The sequence below is a fragment of the Macaca fascicularis genome, chromosome 7, assembly GCF_037993035.2.
Source record: "Macaca fascicularis isolate 582-1 chromosome 7, T2T-MFA8v1.1".
In the NCBI taxonomy this organism is placed as follows: domain Eukaryota; kingdom Metazoa; phylum Chordata; class Mammalia; order Primates; family Cercopithecidae; genus Macaca; species Macaca fascicularis.
The window spans coordinates 128877938-128904634 of NC_088381.1; the positions used below are offsets into that span (position 1 = coordinate 128877938).

Genomic DNA, 26697 nt, shown 5'->3' on the forward strand with positions numbered 1-26697 from the left:
AACTGAAAAAATATGTATATGTATATTTTCATCACAAAGAAGTGATTATTTAACTGTTCTAAATTTTACTTTGCCATAAATACATGTTATTTTACTAAAAAAAATTGAGAGTGTGTGTATGTTTGTAGTATTATCTATCTACATACAAATTTACACACAAACTAGCGTGTATCCTTTTTTTTCTCAAGTTAAATGGTCACATATCATTATAATCATGAAATTCGGCTCCTTTCAAATAATGTTGATTGAGAAATATACATTCTTCTTAAACTATTTGAGCCTTTTAATCAATTTTTCCCCAGATTTTTGCCACTGAAACTTGGCATTCATTTTTGTTCTTAGTTTTTGTAAGTTTTGTAAGGAGAAAGTGAAATGTTTCCTGAAAAATAAATAAGTAATAAAATTAATGTGCACACAAAGTATACTTTTTATTCTTTTTTTTTTTTTTTTTTTTTTGAGATGGAATTTTGCTCTTTCATCCAGACTGGAGTGCAGTGGCGCAGTCTCAGCTCACTGCAACCTCCGCCTTCCAGTTTCAAGCGATTCTCCTGCCTTATCCTCCCAAGTTAGCTGGGACTACAGGCGCGTGCCACCATGCCTGGCTAATTTTTGTATTTTTAGTAGAGACAGGGTTTCACCATGTTGACCAGGCTGGTCTTGAACACCTGACCTCGTGATCCGCCTGCCGTGGCCTCCCAAACACTCTATTCTTCATGGGCATTTTCTTTTTGCCGCCCGCTCCCAACACACACAAACATAATCTCTGTGGGGAAAGAGACTCTTACTCTGTTAAATTGAACTTCTGACTGCAAATCATCTGAGTTTCTATATATTTAAGTATTTAAGCTTAAACTCAAGTATTTACATATGAATGAGTTCTGTATTCTATAACCATATTAAAACTTTTCCTAGTATTTTTATAGAATTTTGTTATAGCTACATCAGAATTAGGATCATTATTAAAGTGCTACAAAAGCTAGTTATTTCTCAGACTCTGTTAGATTAAATGTGAGAAATAATGCTGGCTTCAGGTTATGATTGTATAATATAGATGAACCCTGTTAATAAAATGGAATAAAAGTTGGAACTTTTGTCTTTTTAATATACTTAATGGTTTCTATTGAACTTTCTCTCTTTTTAGAGACTGATTTTAAATGTAATTCATTATGTATTCTTTTTATCCTATAATTATGTGTTCATAATGCAGGGGTGGATAGTAGAGAGGCAAAGAAAGGGACAGAGGGAATGAGACTTCTCTGTTGTGAGGAGGCATCTTTCTGTAGTAAGAAGGAACAAATAATCCAGTTACTAGTCATACCTATTAAACTTCTGTGTCTATGTCAGTTGTTGCTAAACTAACCTCTAATGCCTTAAAAGAGGTGATAACATATAAGAGAGTTTTTGTAAAACTTTGTACAAATTCCATTTAAAAGTAGCCTGAAATCAAGACCCTTTCTCTTACCTAGTTTGCTTTGGACTTGGAATGTAAACAAAAGATACTTAATGTACTTAACAATTATTCTTCTCTACAGTTACTTATCTTTATTCATGTGTGTGTGTGTGTGGGTGTGTGTATCTCTTTGGTATAGTGTGTTATAAGTTAATCTTTCATATGTTGTCATAGCTTTAATGGACATCTGTGTTCCTAGATGGATTATTCTTTAAATGTTTAAAAAATCATAGAATTCTAATAGAAACACTTTTTATTCTTTTGCAGCTATGTCATCTTATCTTTTAATTATTAAAACAGAGTTTCCTGCTGCTATTGCAGAATTTTTGACTGGAGACTATAGTAGGTAAGAAAAAGCATTTTACATTGTGTCCATTCATTTATTAATTCAGTAAATATTTATTAAGCTGTAGTGGCAAGTAAAATAAATGTAGTCCTTGCCCTGAAGACACTTACAAATTAGGCAGAAATGAAGCAGTAATAGAATAGAAACTACTCAGCCAACGTTTATTGATTACCCATATGAAAGCACTGTTCTGTGAACCATATGAAGCACCAGATATAACCCTTGCATTCCTTGGGGATGTGAGGTAGGCTAAGACAGATCTGAGATTGAGACGCTTTTAAGGAGGAGTAAAGGGTAAATTTCTGGGGATACGCAAGACTGGGGTTGGGGATGGGAGAAGGTTGAATATACTGACAGTACAGGTCTTAAACAAAGGAGGGGAGTGAGTGATATTGCTGTCACTTCTCAGCAAATCATACTGATAAAAAATGTGGCAGTTACAATTATACATGTTTGAAATTCCTATTGTATACCATGGCAAAAAAATAAATTATTTGCAAGGACTTAATTGTTTCATTTCCTGTTTTTGAACAATATTATAAATAATGCTAAACCATGTCATATCTCTTTTATCTTTATTTAAAACAATGCATCTTATATTTGACTTGCCTCTTTATAGGGAAAAAACAAAATTAATTGTGCTTTTCTTTTCACTGTGTAGAACAAGAAAATTTTAGAAAAATGAACTTGAAAAGACAGGATAAATCATTTTAATTGCCATCAAGTTATTTCACATAGTTAAATTTCAAACCACAATACAAAACCTGTCAGACTTTTAGATTTGAATATTGGGTTGTTCTGCTTCAATAATTGAACTTGTTCTGGAATGCAAGGAAAGATTTCAAAAATTAGTTTTTAGCTTTTACAATTCAGCTTCCATTAAAGAATTCTACTTAGATAACTGCAAATACATATTTGTAAGAAAAGTGTGGTATACTTTAGATCTGAATAGAAACCATCAAGAAAATTTAGTTTAAAAAAGACAAATAGAAGTCCTAAATGATTTTTCTTCATCAGAAGATATTGTTCATTTGTATGATACTTTACAATTAATGAGGTTTCCACATTCATTATCACATCTGATACAACTACCTTATTTTAGCTACAGTTTTATCTAGTTACATTTTGATTCTATCCTTAGGTTGATAAACAATTCCTGTTAGAAATAGCTATGTAAAATTCATTTTTGTATTTGCTGTGGAAAACATTGAGGGCACCTTCTATTACTCAAATTCTATGCGAGAAATTTATATTTTAGGGTTAAGAAATCAAGGCAATATGAGGTAGAATAAAGAGGACTAGACTAAGAGTAAGGAGATATGTGCTCTATCCATTTCATATTCAATAATCTCAGGAACTTAATTTAACTTGTTTTGACTATATAAGTTACTTGGAGCCTTAGGTTTTTTTATGTGATGTAATGGGGGTACCAATATTGCCTTCTTAAAGTTGCTGGGATGATCAAGTAAGATATATATACATATGCTAATAGCATGTGTATAAACAAGCATGTGTATACAGAAACTTATAGCTCAGTGTAAATGTGGAGAATTAAGAAATTCTAATAATTACTATATTAAAGGTGGTGTTTCCCTTTTTGCCCTGACTGCCGGGAAGCTCAGAGTCAAATGTGACACATTTGAATTAATATAACTGTATTAATTCCAACAGTTGTCACATGTGTTTTCTTTTTTCTTGGTCCTGAATTTCGTGGCTCCTATTTGTATTCTTTTATTGTCACATGTCGGTGGAAAGAGAAGGGATTGTAAATATATGTAATATTTTAGAAATAATTAAAGTAGTATGTGGCAGAACTGGTATTGAAATTTAGGTCTTCTTTCTCTAAAACTGATATTTTTACCATAGCTTCGTTTTAAATAATTGGCAAATGATTTACATTGCTGCATTGATTTTTTGTTTGTTTTTTTAAAATAAAAATTAAAATGAACTTCCATCTCAGTCATATTAATAGAAAATTGATTAAAATGTTATTTTTACATGTTAGAAATAGATTTTTTAAATCATATACTTCAAAATGCTGTGGTCAATTTGCATCATCTCTGTTACATTTTAAAATTGTACGTCTTTTTAACAACCTTATCTTGTTTTAAATGTAATATATATTCATTTATTTTGGCTAATTATATTAACTTATTTGAACGCAGATAAATCATTAGTCTTGAAAGCTTCATGCTAGAAAATAATTAAGAAACAAATATTATAATAATTGACTTTACTATCTATAAAAGACAGTTTTTTTTCTAGATAGACTTACATGGCAGTATTCTATGAGATCAACATGATATTGATAAACTTTTATTTTAGGGTTTGATTTACAATAAATTTTAATTATGATCTTTCAGGTGTGCTAATTTTCTGGGTTATCTGCAGGCTTGGTGTACCTTTGAAATATAAATCTTTATAAAGATATCAAAATGAAACTGTGTTCATAATAATCTAATAGATGTCAGAAGCTATAATACTTATACTGAACTTTCATGATATATCTATATATTTCATAGAATAACTTACATTTTTAAAATCTATGACTGTTAAAGTTGGAAGCTCTCTGTTAACATTTAATGATCTTGTCAGGGGAATATGATTGACACAATTAAGTTGTCTTGCATTTTAGTTACATAATTGGTATTGGATGTGAGTAAGATCCTAATTCAGAACATGTGATACTCTTGTTCCATTCCTTTCGAGAATGAAATTAAAGCAACTTATAAATAAATCTGGTTTTCATTAAAATATGGAAAAATACATCTGCATGCCAAAGCGTTTGCAGTACAGCTAAGGATTTATACTCTATATTTCATACTTGGAACATTTTTATCATACAGGATTAAATCCACAGATCAAACAAGTTCTCTAGGAAGTATAAAGGTTTTTACTCTAATTCTTTTGGCTTAAAGAGAATGTATATTTAGACCACAGTAGGAAAACAGGAGTTCTGTTAGATTGTTCTTTATTCCCCCCTTAGGAAAAAATTAAAGTTAGTACATTCTTCTAGAATGCTTATTTACAAAATAAATGTATCTAATATGTACTTTTTGAGATTTCTTTTTACTAGTTTGTTTTTCTCAGGTGGCAGTTTTATTTTGTAAGTTTAATAATTTCTGTTCTTTGGAAAATATCCATTGAGAAATACAATTCATTTGTCTGTGACACACACATGAAATCTAAACTAATTTTACCGTGCTTTACTGTGTTGCCTTTATTGTTAATGAATGGTAAAGAAAAGCACTGTATTTACAATTGGCTTTATTAAGATGAATTATTAAGGATAAGAAATGATTAACAATAACCAGTAGCCAAGCCAAGGATAGAGAAATTGTATTTTACAGTAAAATTATTTTTATATTAAGAATTTAAAGTTCAATCCTGTGAAAAGGAGAATGCAAAGCATGATCTTGAAATAAACGAGGTAGTATCTGAAAGTATTTCCATTGCTACTGTGACTAAGATCATCATCTTCCTTTTGCTGATTTTACAGACATATAAAATGAAGTTGTTGAGCCAGATGATCTCTAAGGGCTCTTCCAGCTCTAACATTCCATAACTGTGGTTCTGAGTTACTGCTGGGAGGAGGTAAAGTTATCTTCAGTCCCACAGTTCAGTGCTTTGGTCAGTTATATGACGTTTATGGGCATTAAATGAATTGTGATCTGAAATAGTATAAAGTAAGTGGTGTTCAGAATTTCAAAAAGTGTTCCTTTATTCTTACGCAGGAGAAAAGAGTCCTGGTCCTGGGGATTAAATGCTCCCTTTTGTACGACTTCAGCTTCATGACCTTTTTTTTTTTTTTTTTTTGGCTTATAATTTTTTGTTTTATTTTATTATGATAAGAATACTTCACATGAAATCTGCACTCTCAACAGATTTTCAAGGGTATAATGCAGTATTGTTATCTACGAGGGACAGCAAAACTAACAGATGGAATCTACTTTGGTATTCCTTTGGGCATTTTTCCTCCTGGCACTGCAACTGTCTGGGTCTAATATTGGGTCCCAGAAGGAAAGACATTTCAGACATAGAGCCCTGGGCCTTTTGCCAGCTTCAGAAATTTGGTTGCCAGGTGTTCCTCAATGAAAGATCTTTTGAAATTTCTGTTTTGATTCTTACTCAAGAGTGACTAGAAGATAAACATGTTGAGTATCATTTTTGTATTATTAATATGTGTACTCTTTTAGTACTTCCTGCATACCAGGAATTGAGGGGCATGTGCAAATGGAGAGAGCAAAGCTTCAGGCCCACTAAATCTGTAAATACTTATGCATAGGTTATAGTTTCTGGCATATGTATTTCCTAATGACACAAATTAGGGTGGAGAAGGGAAAAGTGTTGTCATGGTGCTGTTTCTGCTGCTGCTCCTTCTCTTGTTCTGTTAAAGAGGAAGTTGTCAGCACCCAACAGTAACAACTAAGTTCATATTAGAAGCCACTGGTTGAAATCCATATAGAAGAAGACTTTTGCTTAATTTAACGTGGCAGTGGGAGACTGGCTATCTGATAGAGAATGAAAGAGGATGCATTATTGCAAAGTGGGAATTTTGAGGTTATCTGCCAAACAATTTGAAAAAGTCTCTATTGGTCTTTGATGCCCCAAGCTCCCATTTTTGCATAAGTTTTACTTTGTTACTATTGTGCATGTGTATGTATGTGTATACACTTCAGTGTAAAAATCTGACAGCTACGATAAAATTTAGAAAAAAAAGCAAATAAAAATCATGCATAACATCTCTAACCTAGTCACTGTCCTTTTAATTCTTTTGAATTTTTCCCAAAAGCTTTAAAAAATATAGTTAATAATTATATTCATATCATCATCATTTTCCATTTTATTCATTGTGTTTTTTCTTAAAGCCACATAACATTTCATTGAGTATGCTGTTCTAAATATTTTCAGATGTTGGATATATATAGAATTTTCCTCCAGCTTCTCATTATTATAATAATGTATTCAACAGCTTCATGTACATAGAATTTTCTCTATTTTATTTTCTTAGAGTAGATTGCCCCTACATTTTTATTGCTCTTGCTACATATAATCATTGTTTTTCCAAGAGATAGTACTAATTGGCAAGATCACTAGCAATGTATGAAGTCCAATTGTGCCACATCCTTGAATATTTTTGTTTACTAATTTTGCTAGATTAATTGCAACAGTCTCATTATTTCTTTAATTAGCATCAGTGATTGGATTTTCTTCATGTGTATTTACTAGTTGTATTTCTTTCATGAATTGTTTCTCCTTTACATACAAATCTATTGAGGTCTTGGGGAATTAATTAACTTTAACTTTTAAAAATGTCTACATAGATATCTCACATTGAAAAATTGAAACCACATATATGCAAACAAGGCGAAAATAAACATTGCTCATATTGCTATCACATAAAAATGTCTACTTTCTGGTATTTTAAGTATATCCTTCTGGCTTTATATGTGCATCCAGTTTTGTTTTTTTCAATGAACAAATACAAAATCATGTTAACCTACCTTTTTCTCATTCTGTATTCTAATGCCTTTATATGAAAATTTTAATATTTTACAATTGGTAATTAATGCCCTTTCCTGAAATTTGGAAAAATGTATATAGAAAACTATAAAGAAGAAAAATGACCTACTATTTTACCACCCAGAGATAATGGCTATCAATACATTTTAGTTTCTTTCCATTTTTAATGCATCTATGTTTTTCCTCAAAATTATCATGCTGTATACACATATGATGTTTACTGAATATTCAATATATTTTATTTCAAAATTATCATGGTCTTGAAGGTTTGTTTTCAATTTTTATTATTTTAAATGTTTTCAGTAAACATCTTTTTATAAAAGTCTTTGTTCTTCAGGAATAGAAAACCAAACACCGCATGTTCTCACTCGTAAGTGAGAGTTGAACAGTGAGAACACATGAACACAGGGAGGGGAACATCACAGACTGGGGCCTGTCAGTGGGTGGGGGCAAGGGGAGGGGGAGCATTAGGACACATACCTAATGCATGCAGGGCTTAAAACCTAGATGACAGGTTGATAGGTGCCGCAAACCACCATGGCACATGTATACCTACGTAACCTGCACATTCTGCACATGTACCCTGGAACTTAAAGTAAAATAAAATAAAATAAAAATTTACAAAAAGTCTTTGTTCTTATTATTTTTAGTAGTCTTTTATAAAAGTGTTTTCAAGTATATAATTATTTGAAAATTCTTTATATCTCTTGCCAAATTGCTTTCCAGAAAGGTAATTTATATAATTTGCATTTTCACCAGCTTTTTGCATACCTCATCACTCCTCACTAATGTTGACTATTATCTTATTTTTAAATATTTATTTGGTAGTTGGAAATGGTGTCTCTTTGTTTTTATGCATTTCTAAATGTAAATTCATTAATAAGAATAATGGGATCCCACAAGAACATTTTAATGAAAGGAGGTGGGCTTTTCCTAATGGCTGGTTTTAATGGTTATAACTCTGTGTGTGTGTGTGTGTGTGTGTGTGTATGTGTGTGTGTCAGAACAAACAGTGGAGTCCCGTGCCTAAAGTGAACTTTTTTTTTTTTAATAGATATTGGTATCTTGATGGACAAACACTGCTAATAATCATATGTGTTGGCATCGTGTTCCCTCTTGCACTTCTTCCCAAAATAGGTAAGTCTTTATAGAGCACATTATTTGTTTAGAGAAAGGAAAGAAGGGAGGGAAAGAGAGAGAAATATTAAGGGGCTTTCAAATTTCACAGTACCACATTTTTGGCAGAAGCATGGTGGTTGTGAATAATTTTAAACTTGGCCTTATTTTAGGTTGTTCAGCCTTCAGCCCTGCCTAGTTAACCTATTACTTGGTTTGCAGTAGTATTTTGTCTGCCCCACTAAAATAAAATCTTTACGGCGGAACATTAAAGAACAGCCTTTCCTTACAGTGTACCATTAGTGGTAAGCCAGTTCCAATTCTGCTGTACAGAGCTACATAAATGATCTGTGACAGATAGTTGGAATGTTGTTATTCTGAGCTCTAAGCCCCAGATACCAACCACTGTAATAGAAAACATGCCTAAGATGTATAGTTTTAGTTGTATGTTAAAATCACTTTCCTTATAAATTGCTTTTTATTTTACTGTTACTTTACAGGCTTTCTTGGCTACACAAGTAGTTTATCATTTTTCTTTATGATGTTCTTTGCTCTTGTGGTAAGTTTAAAATATAATACATTGCTTATCTCCTCACTAAAATTGGACTCATTGTGTTAATGTCTTTCTTACTTTTAACTGTTTTGCGTTGGGAAGGGTATCTCATTTTATTTCATTGTGTTATTAAAAGCACTTTTGTTCCATTAAATTATTTCCTTCATTGTATCTATTTTGAAAAGGCTTAGGTAGAACAGCATTTGAAATTCAGCATTTCTTGTGGTTAACTAGAGAGGAGAGCATGGCAATTCTGTTAAAATCTTAGATGGAGTGTAATTCTTTGTGTAGGTGTATAAATTTATTCCTGTACCATATTGTATGAAGAATCAGTCTGGTTCTAATCTGTAAAATCTATTTGAGACTAGTCATCTTAATCTTGAAACTTTATTCCATTAATGAAATAAACAGAGCTTCTGGGGCTACACTGAGGAGATCTAGTAAGAACTGGGTTGCCTGAATCTCCTATTTTGTCTGGTTTATTCAGCATAGATAAATTCTCATAAAAACACTGCTACAAATTAATATTTTTCTTCACATGTGGGATATATTCCTTATGTTTTAATAAGCTCATTTTTATTATATAAAATTATCAGATGACAAATTTAGCTTATTTTGATATTATAAAATAATATAAAGATAAAAGAATTTAAATTTATTTCCTTCGAATTCTTCTAAAACATCTTAACATTCTAAAGATAGTACCTTTGTGTGAAAATTTTTAAGTCTTTTTTCTTTGTATAGCAGTTTATTCCATAATCAGTATCTAAGTGTCAAACCTTAAGTAGAATTAAACATTTTTAACGTTCCAAGAATATACATGTCCAAATGAGCTTTTCATGAGCTTGGTTCAACTCTTTCTTGTTTTTGAAAATGCATGAAAGAAAACAGCCATATGTAAGACCAGGGCAGCACATCAGTAGTTAAGCCATATTATAGAGCCAGATTTCAAAGCTGTCAAAACAACCCAGGGTGCATTTAACTTAGGCTAAGCTATCTTCTGAGACACAGGGATAAAATAACTTTAAATTATTTAAACAAAGTGGAAGTGACTCTGATTTTAGTGTATATAAGCATTTATCCTCTATTGAATGCTCTTAAAACTAAAAACATTTAACAATGTTTGCATTTAATCATTTGTTGAATTTAACAACATTAAAATCATTCCTCCTCTTCTCTCCCCAGTTGTCTGACTTATATCTTACAAATAAGTAAATTGAACATACACTTTGTAGGCTCCATACTGAAAAAGAAAAAAACTAAATATTTCCATCATAATTTGATTGTGGAGAAGTGTGGTTAGAAGTGGCCTGCATATGCAAATGAATGTATGGATATTAAAGAGAATCAGTGTAGATAACATACTGAATTTTTCTCTCACAGATAATTGACAATGCAATCATTGCATAGGTAGGAGTAATTTAGTTTTCATAGCTAATAGCTTAAAGCAGATTAAATGTATTGATATGATATGTCTACTGCAGTTTTGTTTCTGTCATGACAGATACTCTTTAATTCAATGCAGATTTCTACTGTAGCAGTCATATGGAAATAATACCCATATTCTACATTTATTGTAATGCCTTATAAACCATCTGCTCAGATTTTTACCTGTGAGCACAGTTTAAATTTAATCTACAGTGGGGCAATGAAGAACACTCTGTATGCTTTTTTAAATGCTCTTTTTAATTGGCATGTTTATTTTATTATTTATTTATTTAGAGACAGAGTTTTCCTCTGTTGCCCAGGGTGGAGTACAGTGGCACAATCTCAGTTCACTGCAACTTCCACCTCCCGGGTTCAGGCAATTCTCCTGACTCAGCCTCCCAAATAGCTGGGATTTCAGGTGCATGCTAATTTTTTTTTTTTTTTTTTTTTTTTTACTAGAGATGGGGTTTCACCACGTTGGCCAGGCAAGTCTTGAACTCCGGACCTCAAGTGATCCACCCACCTCGGCCTCCCAAAGTGCTGGAATTACAGATGTGAGCCACCATGCCCAGCCGCCATGTTTATTTTAGATTCTCTGAATGTTAGCTTTTAAAATACATAGTGGTTAGGAAAAGGAAACGTATGTATACTAACCCAGAATTTTGGAAGGATACCAATTTTTCATTTATTATTTTTGTCAATATGTGTTTGTAAATATGTATAGTATTTATATCCCATTTTTAAAAAATCAGTTCAGAAACTATTATTTTCTTATATTCTTTGAATAATATAAATTAAAACCTATATTTTATCTGTTCTCCCAGATCTGATTTTCATTTAAAAAATTTAACCTAAATTTTTGCCCACTCTAAAATATTTTACAATTTTAAAAATAAATTTTATCAGTGTCTCAGAATGATACCAACAAGATGGATTTACCTTTTTTGGTAAATTTACTTTTTTTTGGTGTATTTTAGAACACAAACGAATTACCATTCGTTCTAAAAGTTCTATATTTAGTGCAGATTAGTATTCTAAGCAACGTTTTAATAGGTCAGTAATCCAATTAGACAACTTTTTTTTAAGAGACAGAATCTCTCTCTCCAGTCACCCAGACTGGAGTGCAGTGGCATGATCATAGCTCACTGCAGCCTCAAACTCCTGGGCTTAAGTGATTCCCCTGCATCAGCTTTCTGAGTAGCTAGAACGACAGCCGCATGCCACCACGCCTGTATAATTTCTTTTTTTTTTTTTTTTGAGACGGAGTCTCGCTCTGTCACCCAGGCTGGAGTGCAGTGGCGCCATCTCGGCTCACTGCAAGCTCCGCCTCCTGGGTTCACGCCATTCTCCTGCCTCAGCCTCCCGAGTAGCTGGGACTACAGGCACCCGCTACCATGCCCGGCTAATTTTTTGTATTTTTAGTAGAGATGGGGTTTCATCATGTTAGCCAGGATGGTCTTGATCTCCTGACATCGTGATCTGCCCGCCTCGCCTCCCAAAGTGCTGGAATTACAGACGTGAGCCACCGTGCCCGGTCAGATAATTTTTTTTTTAATGTTTGTAGAGACAGAGTCTCATTATGTTGCCCAGGCTAGTCTTTAACTCCTGTGTTCAAGCGATCCTCCCACCTTGGCCTCCCAAAGTGCTGAGATTATAGGTGTGAGCCACTGCACTGGCCTGAAATAGAGAATTATTTAAATGGATTTTAGTCAGAAGCTTTCCTTCTACTGAACACTATGTTAGACATTTTAGGGTGTGGAAATTTAACCTGGACATTAGTCTTAAGGATCTGTCAGTCTAGTAGGGGAGATAAATTTCTTTTCAAACATAGAGAACAATGTGTGCAATATATAATTAAGTATTGATATATTTGCTTCAGAATAAGAGTCTCAAGAGTTGAGAGAAGAGAAGGCTCACTGAGAGCTAGAGTAAAGGAGGATTTTAAAGGAAATACAACTTGAGTTGAGCCACAAAAGATGCAAAGGGCTTAGAGCAGAGAGCAGGAAGGGAGGCCTTTTGTGCAAGTGAACAAATATTTTTAATACTTAATCTCCTTTTTGCTTTGTCATTCCAACCCCAAGACATCTTCTTACCAACCTGAGCAAGGACTTCCTGTTAATCTTTCCTCTTTGTTGTTGGGTCTCATTTCACTCCTGTTCTGTACTTCTGCTTTGGGGAACATCATCTCTATCCACCCCATACCACCATGCAGGCTTGGAGTTGGGATGGATCTTTGCAGAGAAATTAGCTGTAGTAACTAAACTATTAATATAAAATCAGGCTACTACTTATTTTTTTCTAATTAATAAAAATTAATGATAATATTGCATTTTGGAGCATTGCTTTGAAATATTTTGATTTGAAAGCTTAAGAAATAACAACTGATAAATGAGGCAGCTCACATACAGAATTTATCAAGGTACATGGTGCACAGCAAGTGCTCAGTAAATGTTTTTTTCTGCCAACACTACCATTGTTAGTAAGGTGAAAATGTAAGAAACTGAATTTGGGCCAGTGCAGTGTGGCTCACACCTGTAATCCCAGCACTTTGGGAGCCTGGGACAGGCAGATCACTTGAGCCCAGGAGTTCGAGACCAGCCTGGGCAACATGGCAAACTCTCGTCTCTACAAAAAACACAAAAATTAGCTGGGTATGATGGCCACGCACCTGTAATCCCAGCTACTCAAGAGGCTGTGGTGGGAGGATGGTTTGAGCCTGGGAGGTGGAGGTTGCAGTGAGCTGAGATTCTGTTACTGCACTCCAGACTGGGTGACAGAGTGAGACCCTGTCTTAAAAAAACAAGAAAAGAAACTGAATTTGGAGCAGTTTCACCCTCACCCCATCCTCATCCTTTTTTTTTTTTTTGGAAAACCTATCAAGATAATGATGGTGAGATTATTGCTTTTGATTTTGTTATTTTCTTTTGGTAAGTTGACTGTTTCATTTTATGTCATATTGCAACTTACCTAGAAATGTCAAAGCAACTTGTCTAGTTTATCCTTATACAGTAATTTTTTTCTTGGTGAGGTTTTTAATTAAAAGTGATTCTTTAGTTCACTCCTTAACTTAATCCTAAAAGTATGTGTTTGCCTTATATTTGTTTTGTCAGTGTGTAAAATTTTGATTAAATTAGTCAAAATCCAAAACTAGGTAAATACAAAGTAGGAATAGAAATAGTGTTTACGTATTGGTCTCCTACAAAGGACAAATACTTTATTCTTTCTTGTCCCTTTGTGCACTGGGATTCAGCCTGGAGCAAACATTTACAGAGTAATTATGTGCCCTGAAACAACAGCAACAATGGTAATATTGACAGAGCCACAGCTATAGGTCTAATAACAAGATGGCCACAATTAAGAGTAAAAACGTGAAACATTTTCATTGATTAATTCTGGGAAACAGCATCCCTCTGGATTTCTTTTAATGTTTTTTTTTTTTTTTTAAATTTATTTTTACCAGCTGGAGTTCCCTAGCTATATGCTCTTATTCCAGCCAGCTTTCTCCACATTCGCCAAAAATAATTCAAATCTGTAAAAGTAAGGAGGGGCAGCACTTAATGCGTACATCAGAAATCCCTGAGCTCCTCCTGTGTATAACGTCTCTACTTATTTCTTCCTGTGGCCTTTCCATAAACTGCTATTAAATGTTTCTCTATTCACTAATACCTGCTCCACAAATAACCATATTCCTGTATGACAGTCACTGAAAACATCATGTTCCTATTTTTAGTTGCACTTAAAAAAAAATGCCTTGATGATGTTGGAATTTTGAAAGTTGACACAAGAGTACCCTTAGTCTTTAATGGGGGAGATCTCTACTTAACACCCTGCAGTCTCCAACCCCCTCCCTGCCACAGGTGACCTTGTTAAATGTTGACCCCATTCTAACCAGGAAAAGTCACAGAAGCAGAGAGTCTTCTATTAGCATCTGATTTGATATGGCATGAGATTAATTGAAATGATACTGACCTATTTAAATTCAGTTTCTTACTCGTTTTATAAGAAATGATCTGAGTGCTGATTCTGTTTACTTTTTTAGGTAGTAATTAAAAAATGGTCCATCCCTTGTCCTCTGACATTAAATTATGTAGAGAAATGCTTCCAGGTAATAGCTGATATTTTCTTTTCAGTTTCTTCCTTTTTATTTTAAACTAAAAAGAAAAGAAAGACTAATGATTCTTTTCTGATTAATGAAAAAGTAATGGCTATATTGCATTTTAGAACTTTGTTTTGAAATACTTTGATTTGAAAGCCTCGTAATAATAAATTCATCATTTTTATTGATATATTCTGAAATTTAATGGCTGTTGGTTTCTCTTTTTCCCCTCAATACTCTTAAACAGATTTCAAATGCTACAGATGATTGTAAGCCAAAACTCTTTCATTTCTCCAAAGAGGTGTGTAAGTTATTAACAGATACTTTTAGTTGATTTTTCACATTTCAAGTTTTAAGAGGTTTGTGTAACAGGGTCTCTTAGGTCTTTGTACCTGTAACTAATTAATTTTCATGAAAGTGCTAAGTATAGGATTGCCTACCAGAAGAATACTATTATTTAACACAGGGTGGCCTATTATGAAACAGCCACCTTTTTTTTTTTTTTTCCCCCCTGGCATGCCTTTAAATGGAGCCTGTTGTAAATGGGCCTCTGCCTAAAAGAACAGATTTACCGAATGTCTGGTCTGGCCAATAAGGTCCTCTGTGTATACAGACTTCCTGTTGCCCTCTGGACTTGTAAAGCTAAATAGCCAATTATATCAAAAACTCTTCCCCTGTGAGTAGAACCTTGGTCTGTAGCTAAACAGCCTCATCATTGGACTAGGGATTGAGCACTGCCAATATATCTTCTGGCCAACATTCCAAAGTTGAAATTTACGATGCCAGGAGTAGAGACTAGGAGACCAAGTCCCTTTGCCTTCTCTAAGAGCTGTAGGATACTGGAAATGCCTGTAAGAGCCCCTAAGCATCAGCAGAGGAGACAAGAACTGTGACATGGATGGTCTCTGCTTTACCACTCTAGAAGAGCTCAAAGTCTTCCCTGTTGCTGCAAGCCTCTTCGTCTATACTTTCTGACTCTGCTGAAATGCTATTTTGTATAGGTCCCACATGCTAGAATCCCCCCTGCTCATGTACAACTCTATTACTGTAGAATGTTGGTGTGGTTACTTCACCATGCAGAATTTTCCTTTTTATCTTTAGTTTTTAAATGAGAAATATCTCTCTGGTCCAAAAGGGAGATTACCAAATCTTTTACATGGTAAAGACCTCCAGGTGCCTTAAAGATCTAGGTAGGATAATTGACAAGCCAGGAAATTGAGCAATATATGAAATAGAGAATTTGTGAATTAAACTCTCATTTTCCTAGTCCAGCCTCAGGAAACACTACAACTTCCTCTCTCCTAAACCCCTTCAGATATTTTAAGACTCTAGGCATTATGTCCCAAGATAGGTCTTCATTTCTGGAATTTCTTTTGTTTAAGAGCCTAAAGTTAGTTAAGTGGAAATTTTTTTAGAGCAGAAATGAAAAAATAGATCACCATCATCTATTTGGTAAAGATGGTATTTTCACTTAAATGGTAACTTCTTTTGCTTTACTCTGACTCTTAAGTATTCTAATAATAAAAACAAAACCTTATACTTGTATATTACATTGGATCTCTTAAGAGTTTGTAGGTCTAGAATAAATGATATTCATTCCCATTGAAATAGATCCTAATCAAAGATGCTGGCAATATTAAAATGTGATTAATATTTTCGGTATTCCCTTGGATTAAGTTCATGGAAGCAGGTTCAAGAGTATTAACTATTAGTTCTGCTTAGAGTAAAAAGATACGTTTAAATGGTGCATACATTTAGAAGACTGAGAATTTAAAAAGAACATTTCTAAAATGTTATTTTATCTCATTTAAATATTATTTATCTTATGTAATTTTAAAAATCTTATCCAGATAATGTAAAAGTAGTGATTGTAGTAAAAGCAACATGGTATGGGAAACCAAACAAAAAATATTCTAGCTAGTACAGGCAAGCCTACTTCAAATAAAATATTTGCTGGTGATCACAAGTGTTTTCTCTTTTAAAAAATTCTTATTTTATAAAGAGAAGACTCATTAAAGATGAAATAAATGTAATCAAATTGATTTTTTAAAGAACTGAGTTTTTTGTCAAATGAAATAATGGCTTCAATAGAGCGACATTTAATAATTTTGTCTTTTTAAAATTTTTTTCAGAGTGCATATGCCTTACCAACCATGGCTTTTTCATTTCTCTGCCATACCTCAATATTGCCCATATACTGTGAACTTCAAAGGTACTGTAGAATCCTGGAATATTTTAAATATATTGTGTTTCTTTTTACCTCTAGGGCTTTCAGATTGAATGACATTCTCTTTTATTAATCCTTTCCTCTCATCAGTGGATCCTAAGTGTTAGTTTAAAACAAAACAAACTAGAGTTAGTTCTGTTCAAGGTGAGAATGTTTCCTACAAGTGTAATCTTTGAGACTGGCTCACACCTGTAATCCAAGCACTTTGGGAGGCCGAGGCAGGTGGATCACCTGAGGTCAGGAGTTCAAGACCAGCCTGGCTAACATGGTGAAACCCCGTCTCTACTCTATTTTGTATTTCTAAAAATACAAAAAAATTAGCCGGATGTGGTGGCAGGCACCTGTAATCCCAGCTACTCGTGAGGCTGAGGCAGGAGAATTGCTTGAACCCAGGAGGTGGAGGTTACAGTGAGCCAAGATCACACTACTGTATTCCAGCCTGGGCGACAGAGTGAGACTCTGTCTCAAAAAAAAAAAAAAAAAGAAGCATAATTTATGTGTACTAATTTCAAATGAGGAATTCTAGTGTGTAGTTATTGATGAAGTTGTTCTTGAATGAGGAATTCTCTCGACCAGCTTAGGACATACTTACTTCTTTACGTATAATTCAGATCACTTATTCTACCTTTGCCATTTTTGTCTTTTAGTCCTTCAAAGAAAAGAATGCAGAATGTTACCAATACAGCAGTTGCTTTAAGTTTTCTCATTTATTTTATATCTGCACTCTTTGGCTACCTCACTTTTTATGGTAAGTACATTTTAAAATTATAGATGACAAAATAATAGTTACATAGATGGCCTCACGCCAATGTATAGACTTTACTGATGCCTTTTATTACTAAGTTAATTTGTTCAGGTCACCAAATTACAATGCAGAACTGTGGTAGTTCTTGAGGCCTAAACAATTGGATTATCTTTCTTTTAGAAAGGTAGTTCAGGTTTAAGATTAATGACTTCTTAGATGAAAATTTTCTTAAACACTTAAGTAAAACGTCAGGCTTAGGGACATTGATTCTTCCTATAAGAAAAAATGTGCAATTTTAATGATTCTGTTTTTCTTAAATTTTGAATTCAATATATTAGTCTAATTCAGAAATGTGGGGGTTGGGTGAGTCAGTCATCTTAATTGCAAAAGAACAAGTTGAGAAAGGAAAGGGTTTTACACTGGGCTCTAGCTGTATACTTAGATGTCAGACATCTCTGCCTTCAGACCTAATTATCACAGGATTCAGCAGATGTGCATTCTATGATACACTATGACCTTTCTCCTTAATTATTTTTACAGGTTCTTTTAAATTTATGCAACAAAAATAAAATTGTGTTTTATTTCTTTTGCAAAAACAGTCTGCTTTGTATGTTGATTTTTTTTTCCTCTTCTGATAAGAACCTCAAGAAAAAGTAAACTTCTGTGTACACCATCAGGAAAAGCATTATTTCCAATGTGAGCATGGTGCCTGCTAGAGACACTACGAAGAAAGTTAAAACAGATTGTCAAGCTTTTCTGCTCATCATTAATAAAACAAAATTACTTAAATATATAAACTTTATTTTTAGATGTTGGGTTTGTTAGTTTTTATACAGACTTGAACTCAATAAGACTTTTCTGTGTCAATAAGATACTATAACAGGGTCTCTTGGGATCCAAATATGTTTTTTATAGTGGAATAGCTATATATTTCTTTTATTAAAATTGCCACCTGGCACAAACACTGTTATATTTAGGGATCCTCAGCAATGAGAAAAAGTCCCAAAAAACTGACCTCCTTCTTCTCCTTATGGATAAATATAACTATCTAGAAGAAACCTCAGATGGCTTGCCAATATCCAGGCTGGCTGAGAAATTGTTACATGAATCACCATTAGGTGCTTAGAAGCTGTATTAAATTGTAGCTGTATGGCCGGGCGCGGTGGCTCAAGCCTGTAATCCCAGCACTTTGGGAGGCCGAGGCGGGCGGATCACAAGGTCAGGAGATCGAGACCACAGTGAAACCCCGTCTCTACTAAAAATACAAAAAATTAGCCGGGCGTGGTGGCGGGCACCTGTAGTCCTAGCTACTCAGGAGGCTGAGGCAGGAGAATGGCGTGAACCCAGGAGGCGGAGCTTGCAGTGAGCCGAGATCGCGCCACTGCACTCCAGCCTGGGCAACAGCGTGAGACTCTGTCTCAAAAAAAAAAAAAAAAAAAAAAAAAAAATTGTAGCTGTATTAAATTGAAAGAGATGTGGAGTAGGGATGGAAGCTAATACCTTTATTGAGCTAACATTTAAGCAAGTGGCATGTATTTTATATATACTGCCTAACTTAATCCTTATAACAACTCTGCAAGCTAAGTGTAGGTTCATTTAGGTTGAGTAATTAGACCAGATACTTGAAGCCAATTAATAGTGGAATTGGGATTTGAATCTAGTTTTGTCTCTCTCCAAAGCCAGTGCCTTTATTGCTGTGCTGTCTCCTCAGAAACTGTGCTGTAGAAGCCAGATTTCCTTTATTCCAAGTTTTTGTTAAGGTGATCGATCTTTTAGGAAAAATATGACTCACTTAAGCTGTAGGCATCCATCTATGTATGTATCTACGTGTAATCTATCTATCTAACATTGTTGCTTGAACACAAAGGCTAAAGGTTTTCATCATGTAGATGGCATGTTTCCTAGACAAGGATTTGCTTAGTTATCAAGTAAAGCCATTATGTTGTCTCTGATTTAATCCCTTCTCCACCAATGCAAATTCTTCAGAGTATGCAAATTTTATATAATGGAGAAATACACATCTAAGAAAATCACATGGTAGGTAGGTAGGCAGATAAATGGGTGGATGAATAGAGATAGATAGATAGATAGATAGATAGATAGATAGATAGATAGATAGATAGAAAGAATAAATGATACAAAAGTAAGTTATTCTCCAAAGACAGAAGAGGCAGATATTGATTTGCTCTTGGATTGTGAATCATAACCAAGAAAAGCCTTTGATCATATCTTTCATAACAGGAGCTTTGTGTCATAGGAAGAAATTGCTGATGGAACCTGAGATCTTATCATAAGGGCTAGCCTGAACTGTAGGCTTCTAATTCGTTTTATAGATGAGCAACTAAAGCCCAGAGAAGCAAAGTGACCTGTCACAGAATTAAAGGCAGGTGTCCTGAATACTAATCCAGTGTTCTTTCTGCTACTTTGTGATAATCTTTGTAAACTTAATACCCTGTTTGACAATGTGTATTAAACAGGCCCACCTCCTGACTTCAATGGCATATATAACTTGCAGAGCACCATTAGGCCCTTTCTGAGATTTGTAGAGATTTGTCTGAATCCGGGGAAGCATGCAGTACTCTATCCCTCACATATGTTATGGCTCAGTTAAGAACACAGAGTGACTGGCTCAGAAGAAGGGTTTTCATCCTGGGAAAGTAGAAAGTGGACATGTGACATCTATGTTGAATTTGTAATAAATCTAGTTCTTCAAGATTCAGGAGCTGCTTTGGATCCTTTTATCCAGAGCTCCCAAAGCTTAATTTCTAAATTTGTCAGATTAAAGGGACCTATAGGTAATGTACCTAGATTAATGATACTTGCTCTGATTACAGCTGTGAAAGAAAGAGAAAAGGGTTCCTCTGGTGAGCCAGGCCAATGCCCAAATGTTGCATAATAGCCAGGCCATTTAAAAAGTCTATGAGGTTGTTAGGCAAGAAGTGTTAATAGCTCATTTTATGATTCAGAAAATGGAAATAAAATAGTTTGCCATATTTCTCCAAAGACTCACAAGTATCTCACAGATTTGGAAATAGAATCCAGATTTCCTAGCTCTTCTTAGTCTCCTACTTAGTCCAAAACCCACATTGTGTAAAGTATGTTTTTGATACTTTGGACAATTCATTTCTCTCCTGTTTCCATTATCACTAGTCTAGTTCAGATTCTCTTTACCTCTCAGTGATTGTAACAGTAGCTGTTATGCCTGTTTGGGGTCTCTTTTTCTTCCTATCCATACTCCTGCTTAGTTCAGATCATAATACACTGTTCTTTGTAAGTCATTGTTGCATTTCTGTGGCCTACCAGATTGAAGCCACACCATGCAGAACTATATTACTAGGTCTTAAATGTATTTCCAGCCCTATCACCCACACACTGTTTTATCCACTCTAGTACTTACTAGACCACTTATTTTCTCAGAGGCAGATTCCCTTTGCTTTTGTTTGTGCTGCTCCTTGCTTCTAGAGAATCTCTTCCCCCACATCTTTGAACATCAGCATACACGCATTGACTCATGTAATGTTCTCAGTAACCCTGTAGTTCAGCATATTACCATCCCCATTTTAAAGATGTAGGAACTGAGAGACTCAGAGAAGTTAAGTTAGTAGTAACTGGTGGGATTTGAACATGTTCTGTGTCATCACAGTTTAGAATCTCCATAGCTCTTGTTTAGAACTCTCTGGCCACTTACATGTGTGTATCACACTTTCTGTCATATCTATATGTATTCATCTTATCTCTTCTCAAAGTTCCCTGAGAACAGAGGTATGTTTCCTTTGGTTGTTGATTTCCCTCAAAGAATCGTTTCTAAAACACTCTCAAATTAAAAAGCACCATTCTATTTTAAGTACAAACTGATACTTTCCCACAAAACACTGATATCCAGTGTTTCTGGCACCCTCAGTCTTCTTTCCCCTTGTCTTGAGTTGAGGTGAGGGAGACATTGTGAGAATGCAAGAACGCTGTGGAGCAAAGCTTGGTTGGCATGTATAAATCCTATTGCTGACCACCACACACTGGCCTACTAAGTAAGACATTTCCCTAACACTTCTCTTTTTTATCTAAAACATGAATCCACAGATGAAATGTAACATGCACCAAACTCTGAGATTCTAGAAAACACTGTGGTATTGAGGAAAAGATACTGGCTCTAGCACCAAAAAGAAGTAGGTGTATGGCACTGCCACTTTGTGTTATGTGATCTTAGGCAAATCATTTAACACCTTTGGACCTGCCTATGTGTTAATATTGTTATCATAGGGACTAAATTCAACAACACATGTGAAAGCACTTTATAAACAAACAGCACAAATGGTCAAACCCTTAGATTATGGAAAGGTTCCAAAGAGATAATTTAGTATACATATTCATTGTCATATTTTAATTTTAGAGGTTCTGCTTGTTCTGGTTTTTATTAAAAGAAAAAGTGTTAGGTTTCAAGAAGATATTTAATTAATGTCTCTGTTTCATAGGCTAGGGGAAAGGCCAGGATTTGGTAATGGGAATCTAAAATCTGTTACCATCCATTAGTGCAAAGGAAAATAATTTTTTTACTATTGATATCTGAGTACTTTATAATGTAATCCTTATTATTTTATCTACAGACAAAGTGGAGTCAGAATTACTAAAAGGTTATAGTAAATACTTACCACATGATGTTGTTGTCATGACTGTGAAGTTATGCATGCTATTTGCTGTGCTTTTGACAGTCCCTCTAATCCACTTCCCTGTAAGTACTCTTAAAGGGTTTTGTTGCCTAGTATGGACGCTTCCTAATAGGGCAACACTAATTCTTTGCAGAATAGAATGCTTGAATCACATCTAGTCTTGTATATGTTATTCACTTGTCAAGTAATTGATCAAAGACTTCATACTTGCATATGGCCCCATGAAAGCATAAAAATAACAGTGAGCCACTAAGCTAATTTGTGCTTTTTGAGATTTAGTTTAGCTTTCCGTTCTCCCACAGCATTGTTTCCAATTTAGAAACTATAGTTCTTCTAAAGTTTTGGGGTTTTTTCCCCTCTTTAATTCTGTATTCTGTTTTCAAAAAAAATGTGCATGAAGAGGAAAAAGTCAAGTCAGCAAAAATAAGCTCCTCTGGTTTATTGTAAATTTATTTTCGCTTAAGCATTCTAGTTCAATCTTGGTCAAAATATTTTATTTGCTCTAGAATTGTAATTCAAGGGGCAAAACAGATTTTCATTGCATCTGGTTGCTATACATAAGAGTCTTAAGAGTTTCTGAGAAAATGGGAACAAAGGCTTTGGATATAAATGCATCTGCATGGATGTCTTAAGTCTCTAATGCTGAGTTTTGTAAGAACTGGGCCTTCAAGCCTCCTCCCTGTGTGGGCTGCAGTGCCAAGATTACAGCAGGGACTGGATAAATTTTTTGGGGATGTGACCACCTGCTGTTCCCTTAGCAGTGGGAAGTGTAGTGAACTATATTTTCATATTTACAGGCTGTAAAACATATAATATAAAATAAAATAGTAAGTGATATTTCTTTCCCATGGCATGATTTCTTTTTCTTTTATAAATTGTCTGTCTTTTTTTAATCTGTTGAATTTAATGAAAATGATTCTTTGAGTTTTTTTCATATTTTTATTATTGGTAATTTAAAAAAATTATGCAACCTAAAAAAATTGCATGTGAAAATTTTTTCTAGCATTAAAGCTAGGTATTTTTATGAAGCTTACACAGAAGGGGTTAGTATATAAACAGTTTATGTGTATAAACACCTTATAATAATAGTTTATGCTGTATTTTTGGAATCTAAATGATGTAGGAGGCAAAAATATCACGGTTATTGTATATGTTTCTCTCAGCAAATATTTGGACTTTGACATTTCCTCTTTGCTATATGTTTCTTTTTCTGTAATACAGGCCAGAAAAGCTGTAATGATGATGTTTTTCTCCAATTTTCCATTCTCGTGGATTCGCCATTTTTTGATCACTCTAGCACTCAATATTATCATCGTTTTACTTGCAATATATGTTCCTGACATTAGAAATGTATTTGGTGTAGTTGGTAAGTTTTCTGTTTCAAAAAGTTCACGTAATAAAATTGATAAAATTGTTACCCAGCCTCACATCTGAATCCAACTATATCCTCTCTTTTTTTCCCTCCAATTTAAAGGTGCCAGTACATCAACATGTTTGATTTTTATATTCCCAGGATTGTTTTATCTTAAACTTAGCAGAGAGGATTTTCTCTCGTGGAAAAAATTCGGGGTAGGTTGTTTTTATTTCTTTCTTTTAAGACTTCTATTTTAAGAAATAGTTTGTCAGTTTATATTATTTTACATACATCAAGAAAATCAATATATTTTAAAATATAAAATACATTATTTCAGAGAGTAGAGGCTTAACAAATAATCTAATTGTGTTTTTTATCTTTTTTCTTGTTTCCACAGGCATTTGTTTTGCTCATCTTTGGAATTTTGGTTGGGAATTTTAGTTTAGCACTCATCATTTTTGATTGGATTAACAAATAAATATTTTCCTACTTCTTAAAAGAATAATATACCTCTATATGTAAGAATGAATTATTCTGGAAGACACCCTGGATGAAAAATAACATTTTAATAAAAAATATTAACAGAAAAGCAGAACAAAATGGCAGTGGGTGTGGGGAAGTAAGAGTATAGCAGTTTTAATCAAAAAAAGAAACAAACTTGAAATGCTTTTAAACATATTGGGTCAATCTTTTGTTTTTTAAATTAATATCTTTAATGGTAGTTTTATGTTTGCAGAAATCCTGAACAGAAAGTACAGAGTTCACATATACCTTTTTATGCCAACATACAGTTTCCCCTATTATTAACTCATGTTCATGTGGTACGTTTGTTACATTTGATGAGCCAATGTTAACTATTATTATTAACTAAAGTTCATAGTTTACCTTAGGTTTCATTCTTGGCAAAGACTAGCAACCACTGATTTTTTTTTTTAACTTTTATTTTAGGTTCAGGGTTACAAGTGAAAGTTTGTTACATAGGTAAACTTATGTCACAGGAGTTTGTTATACAAATTATTTCATCACCCAGGTATTAAACCCAGTACCCATTAGTTACTTTTCTGCTCCTCTCCCTCTTCCCACCCTCTACCCATAAGCCCAAGTTGTTTTTTTCTTTGTGTTCGTAAGTTCTTATTATTTAGCTCTCACATATAAATGAAGACATGCAATATTTGGTTTTCTTTTCCTGTGTTAGTTTGCTAAGGATAAAAGCCTCCACCTCCATCCATGTTCCTGCAAAAGACATGATCTTATTTTTTTTATGGTTGCATAGTATTCCATGGTGTATATGTACCATATTTTCTGTCCATCATTGCCATATCCAGTCTGTCATTGATGGTATATAGGTTGATTCCATGTCTTTGCTATTGTGAATAGTGCTACAGTGAATATTTGTGTGCATGTGTCTTTATGGTAGAATAATTTATGTTTCTTGTGGTGTATACTCAGTAATGGGATTGCTGGGATGAATGGTAGTTTTGCTTTTAGCTCTTCAAGAAATCATCATACTGCTTCCACAATTGTTGAACTAATTTACACTCCCACCAAAAGTGTGTAAGTGTTCCCTTTTGTCCGCAACCTTACCAGCATCTGTTATTTTTTGACTTTTTAATAGTAGCCATTCTGACTGATATGAGATGATAATCTCCTTGTGGTTTGGATTTGCATTTCTCTAATCAGTGATACTGAGCTTTTTATTGTTCTTGTTGGCAGCATGTATGTCTTCTTTTGAGAAGTGTCTGTTCATGTCCTTTGCCCACTTTTTAATGGGATTGTTTGTTTTTCTCTTGTAAATTTGTTTAAGTTCCTCATAGATGCTGAATATTAGACCTTTGTTGGATGTATAGTTTGCACATATTTTCTCCTATTCTGTAGGCTGTTTACTCTGATGATAGTTTTTTTTGCTGTGCAGAAGCTCTTAAGTTTAGTTAGATCTCATTTGTCAGTTAATTTTTGCTTTTGTTGTGATTGCTTGGTGCCTTTGTCATGAAATCTTTGCCCGTTCCTATGTCCGGGATAGTATTGCCTAGGTTGTCTTCCAGGGTTTTTAAAGTTTTGGGTTTTACATTTAAGTCATTAATCCATCCTGAGTTGATTTTTATATATGGTATAAGGAAGGGGTACCGCTTCAGTCTTCTGCATATGGCTAGCCAGTTATTCCAGCACCATTTATTGAATAGTGAGTCTTTTCCCCATTGCTTGTTTTTGTCAGCTTTGTTGAAGATCAGATGGTCATAGGTGTGTGGCCTTATTTCTGGGATCCCTATACGGTTCCATTGGTCTATGTGTCTGTTTTTGTACCATTGCCATGCTGTTTTAGTTCCTGTAGTCCTGTAGTATAGTTTGAAGTGGGTTAATGTGATACCTCCAGCTTTGTTCTTTTTGCTTAAGATTGCCTTGGCTATTCAGGCCCTTTTTTGGTTCCACATGAATTTTAAAATAGTTATATCTAGTTATGTGAAGAATATCATTGGTAGTTTGATAGGAATAGCATTGAATCTGTAAATTGCTTTGGCCAGTATGGCCATTTTAATGATATTCATTCTTCCTATCCATGAACGTGGAATGTTTTTCCATTTGTTTGTGTCTTCTCTGATTTCTTTAAGCAGTGTTTTATAATTCTCATTGTAAAAATCTTTCACCTCCCTGGTTAGCTATATTCCTAGGTATTTTATTCTTCTTGTGGTAGTTGTGAATGGGATTGCCTGATTTGGCTCTCAGTTTGGCTACTATATATAGCCAATATATAGGAATGCTAGTAATTTTTGTACATCGATTTTATATCCTGAAACTTTGCTGAAGTTATCAGCTAAAAGAGCTTTTGGGTAGAGACTTTTCTAGATATAGAATCATGTCATCTGCAAACAGAGATAGTTTGACTTCCTCTCTTCCTATTTGGATGTCCTTTCTTTCTTTCTCTTGCCTGGCTGCTCTGGCTAGGACTTCCAATACTATGTTGAATAGGAGTGGTGAGAGAGGGTGTCCTCCTCTTATGCCAGTTTTCAAGGGAAATGCTTCCAGCTTTTGTCTATTCAGTATAATGTTGGCCGTGAGTTTGTCATGGATGCCACTTATTATTTTGAGGTATGTTCCTACAATATCTAGTTTGTTGAGAGCTTTTAACATGAAGGGGTATTGAATTTTATCAAAAGCCTTTTCTGCATCTATTGAGATGATCATGTGGTTTTTGTCTTT

General features: G+C 34.1%; 1 protein-coding gene across 10 annotated transcripts in view; it reads left to right on the forward strand.

Moving 5' to 3' along the window:
* SLC38A6 (solute carrier family 38 member 6) overlaps nucleotides 1-24001 on the forward strand; it is a 55373-nt gene extending 31372 nt beyond the window's left edge. For 4 of the 10 annotated variants that reach the window (XM_073997482.1, XM_005561429.5, XM_073997481.1 and 1 more), the window contains 11 exons: nucleotides 1718-1796; nucleotides 8374-8456; nucleotides 8936-8994; nucleotides 14456-14521; nucleotides 14760-14813; nucleotides 16645-16724; nucleotides 17387-17487; nucleotides 22086-22210; nucleotides 23370-23514; nucleotides 23623-23717; nucleotides 23900-24001. In XM_073997482.1, coding sequence (XP_073853583.1) covers nucleotides 1720-1796; nucleotides 8374-8456; nucleotides 8936-8994; nucleotides 14456-14521; nucleotides 14760-14813; nucleotides 16645-16724; nucleotides 17387-17487; nucleotides 22086-22210; nucleotides 23370-23514; nucleotides 23623-23717; nucleotides 23900-23980 — 966 coding nt within the window. In that variant the 5' untranslated portion in view covers nucleotides 1718-1719 and the 3' untranslated portion in view covers nucleotides 23981-24001. Of the gene's footprint in view, nucleotides 1-1717; nucleotides 1797-5295; nucleotides 5391-8373; nucleotides 8457-8935; nucleotides 8995-10875; nucleotides 11120-14455; nucleotides 14522-14759; nucleotides 14814-16644; nucleotides 16725-17386; nucleotides 17488-22085; nucleotides 22211-23369; nucleotides 23515-23622; nucleotides 23718-23899 lie in introns of those variants that run through there. The other 6 variants (XM_073997483.1, XR_012415840.1, XM_005561428.5 and 3 more) reach the window with 6 other exon arrangements.
* Nucleotides 24002-26697: the final 2696 nt, after the last annotated feature.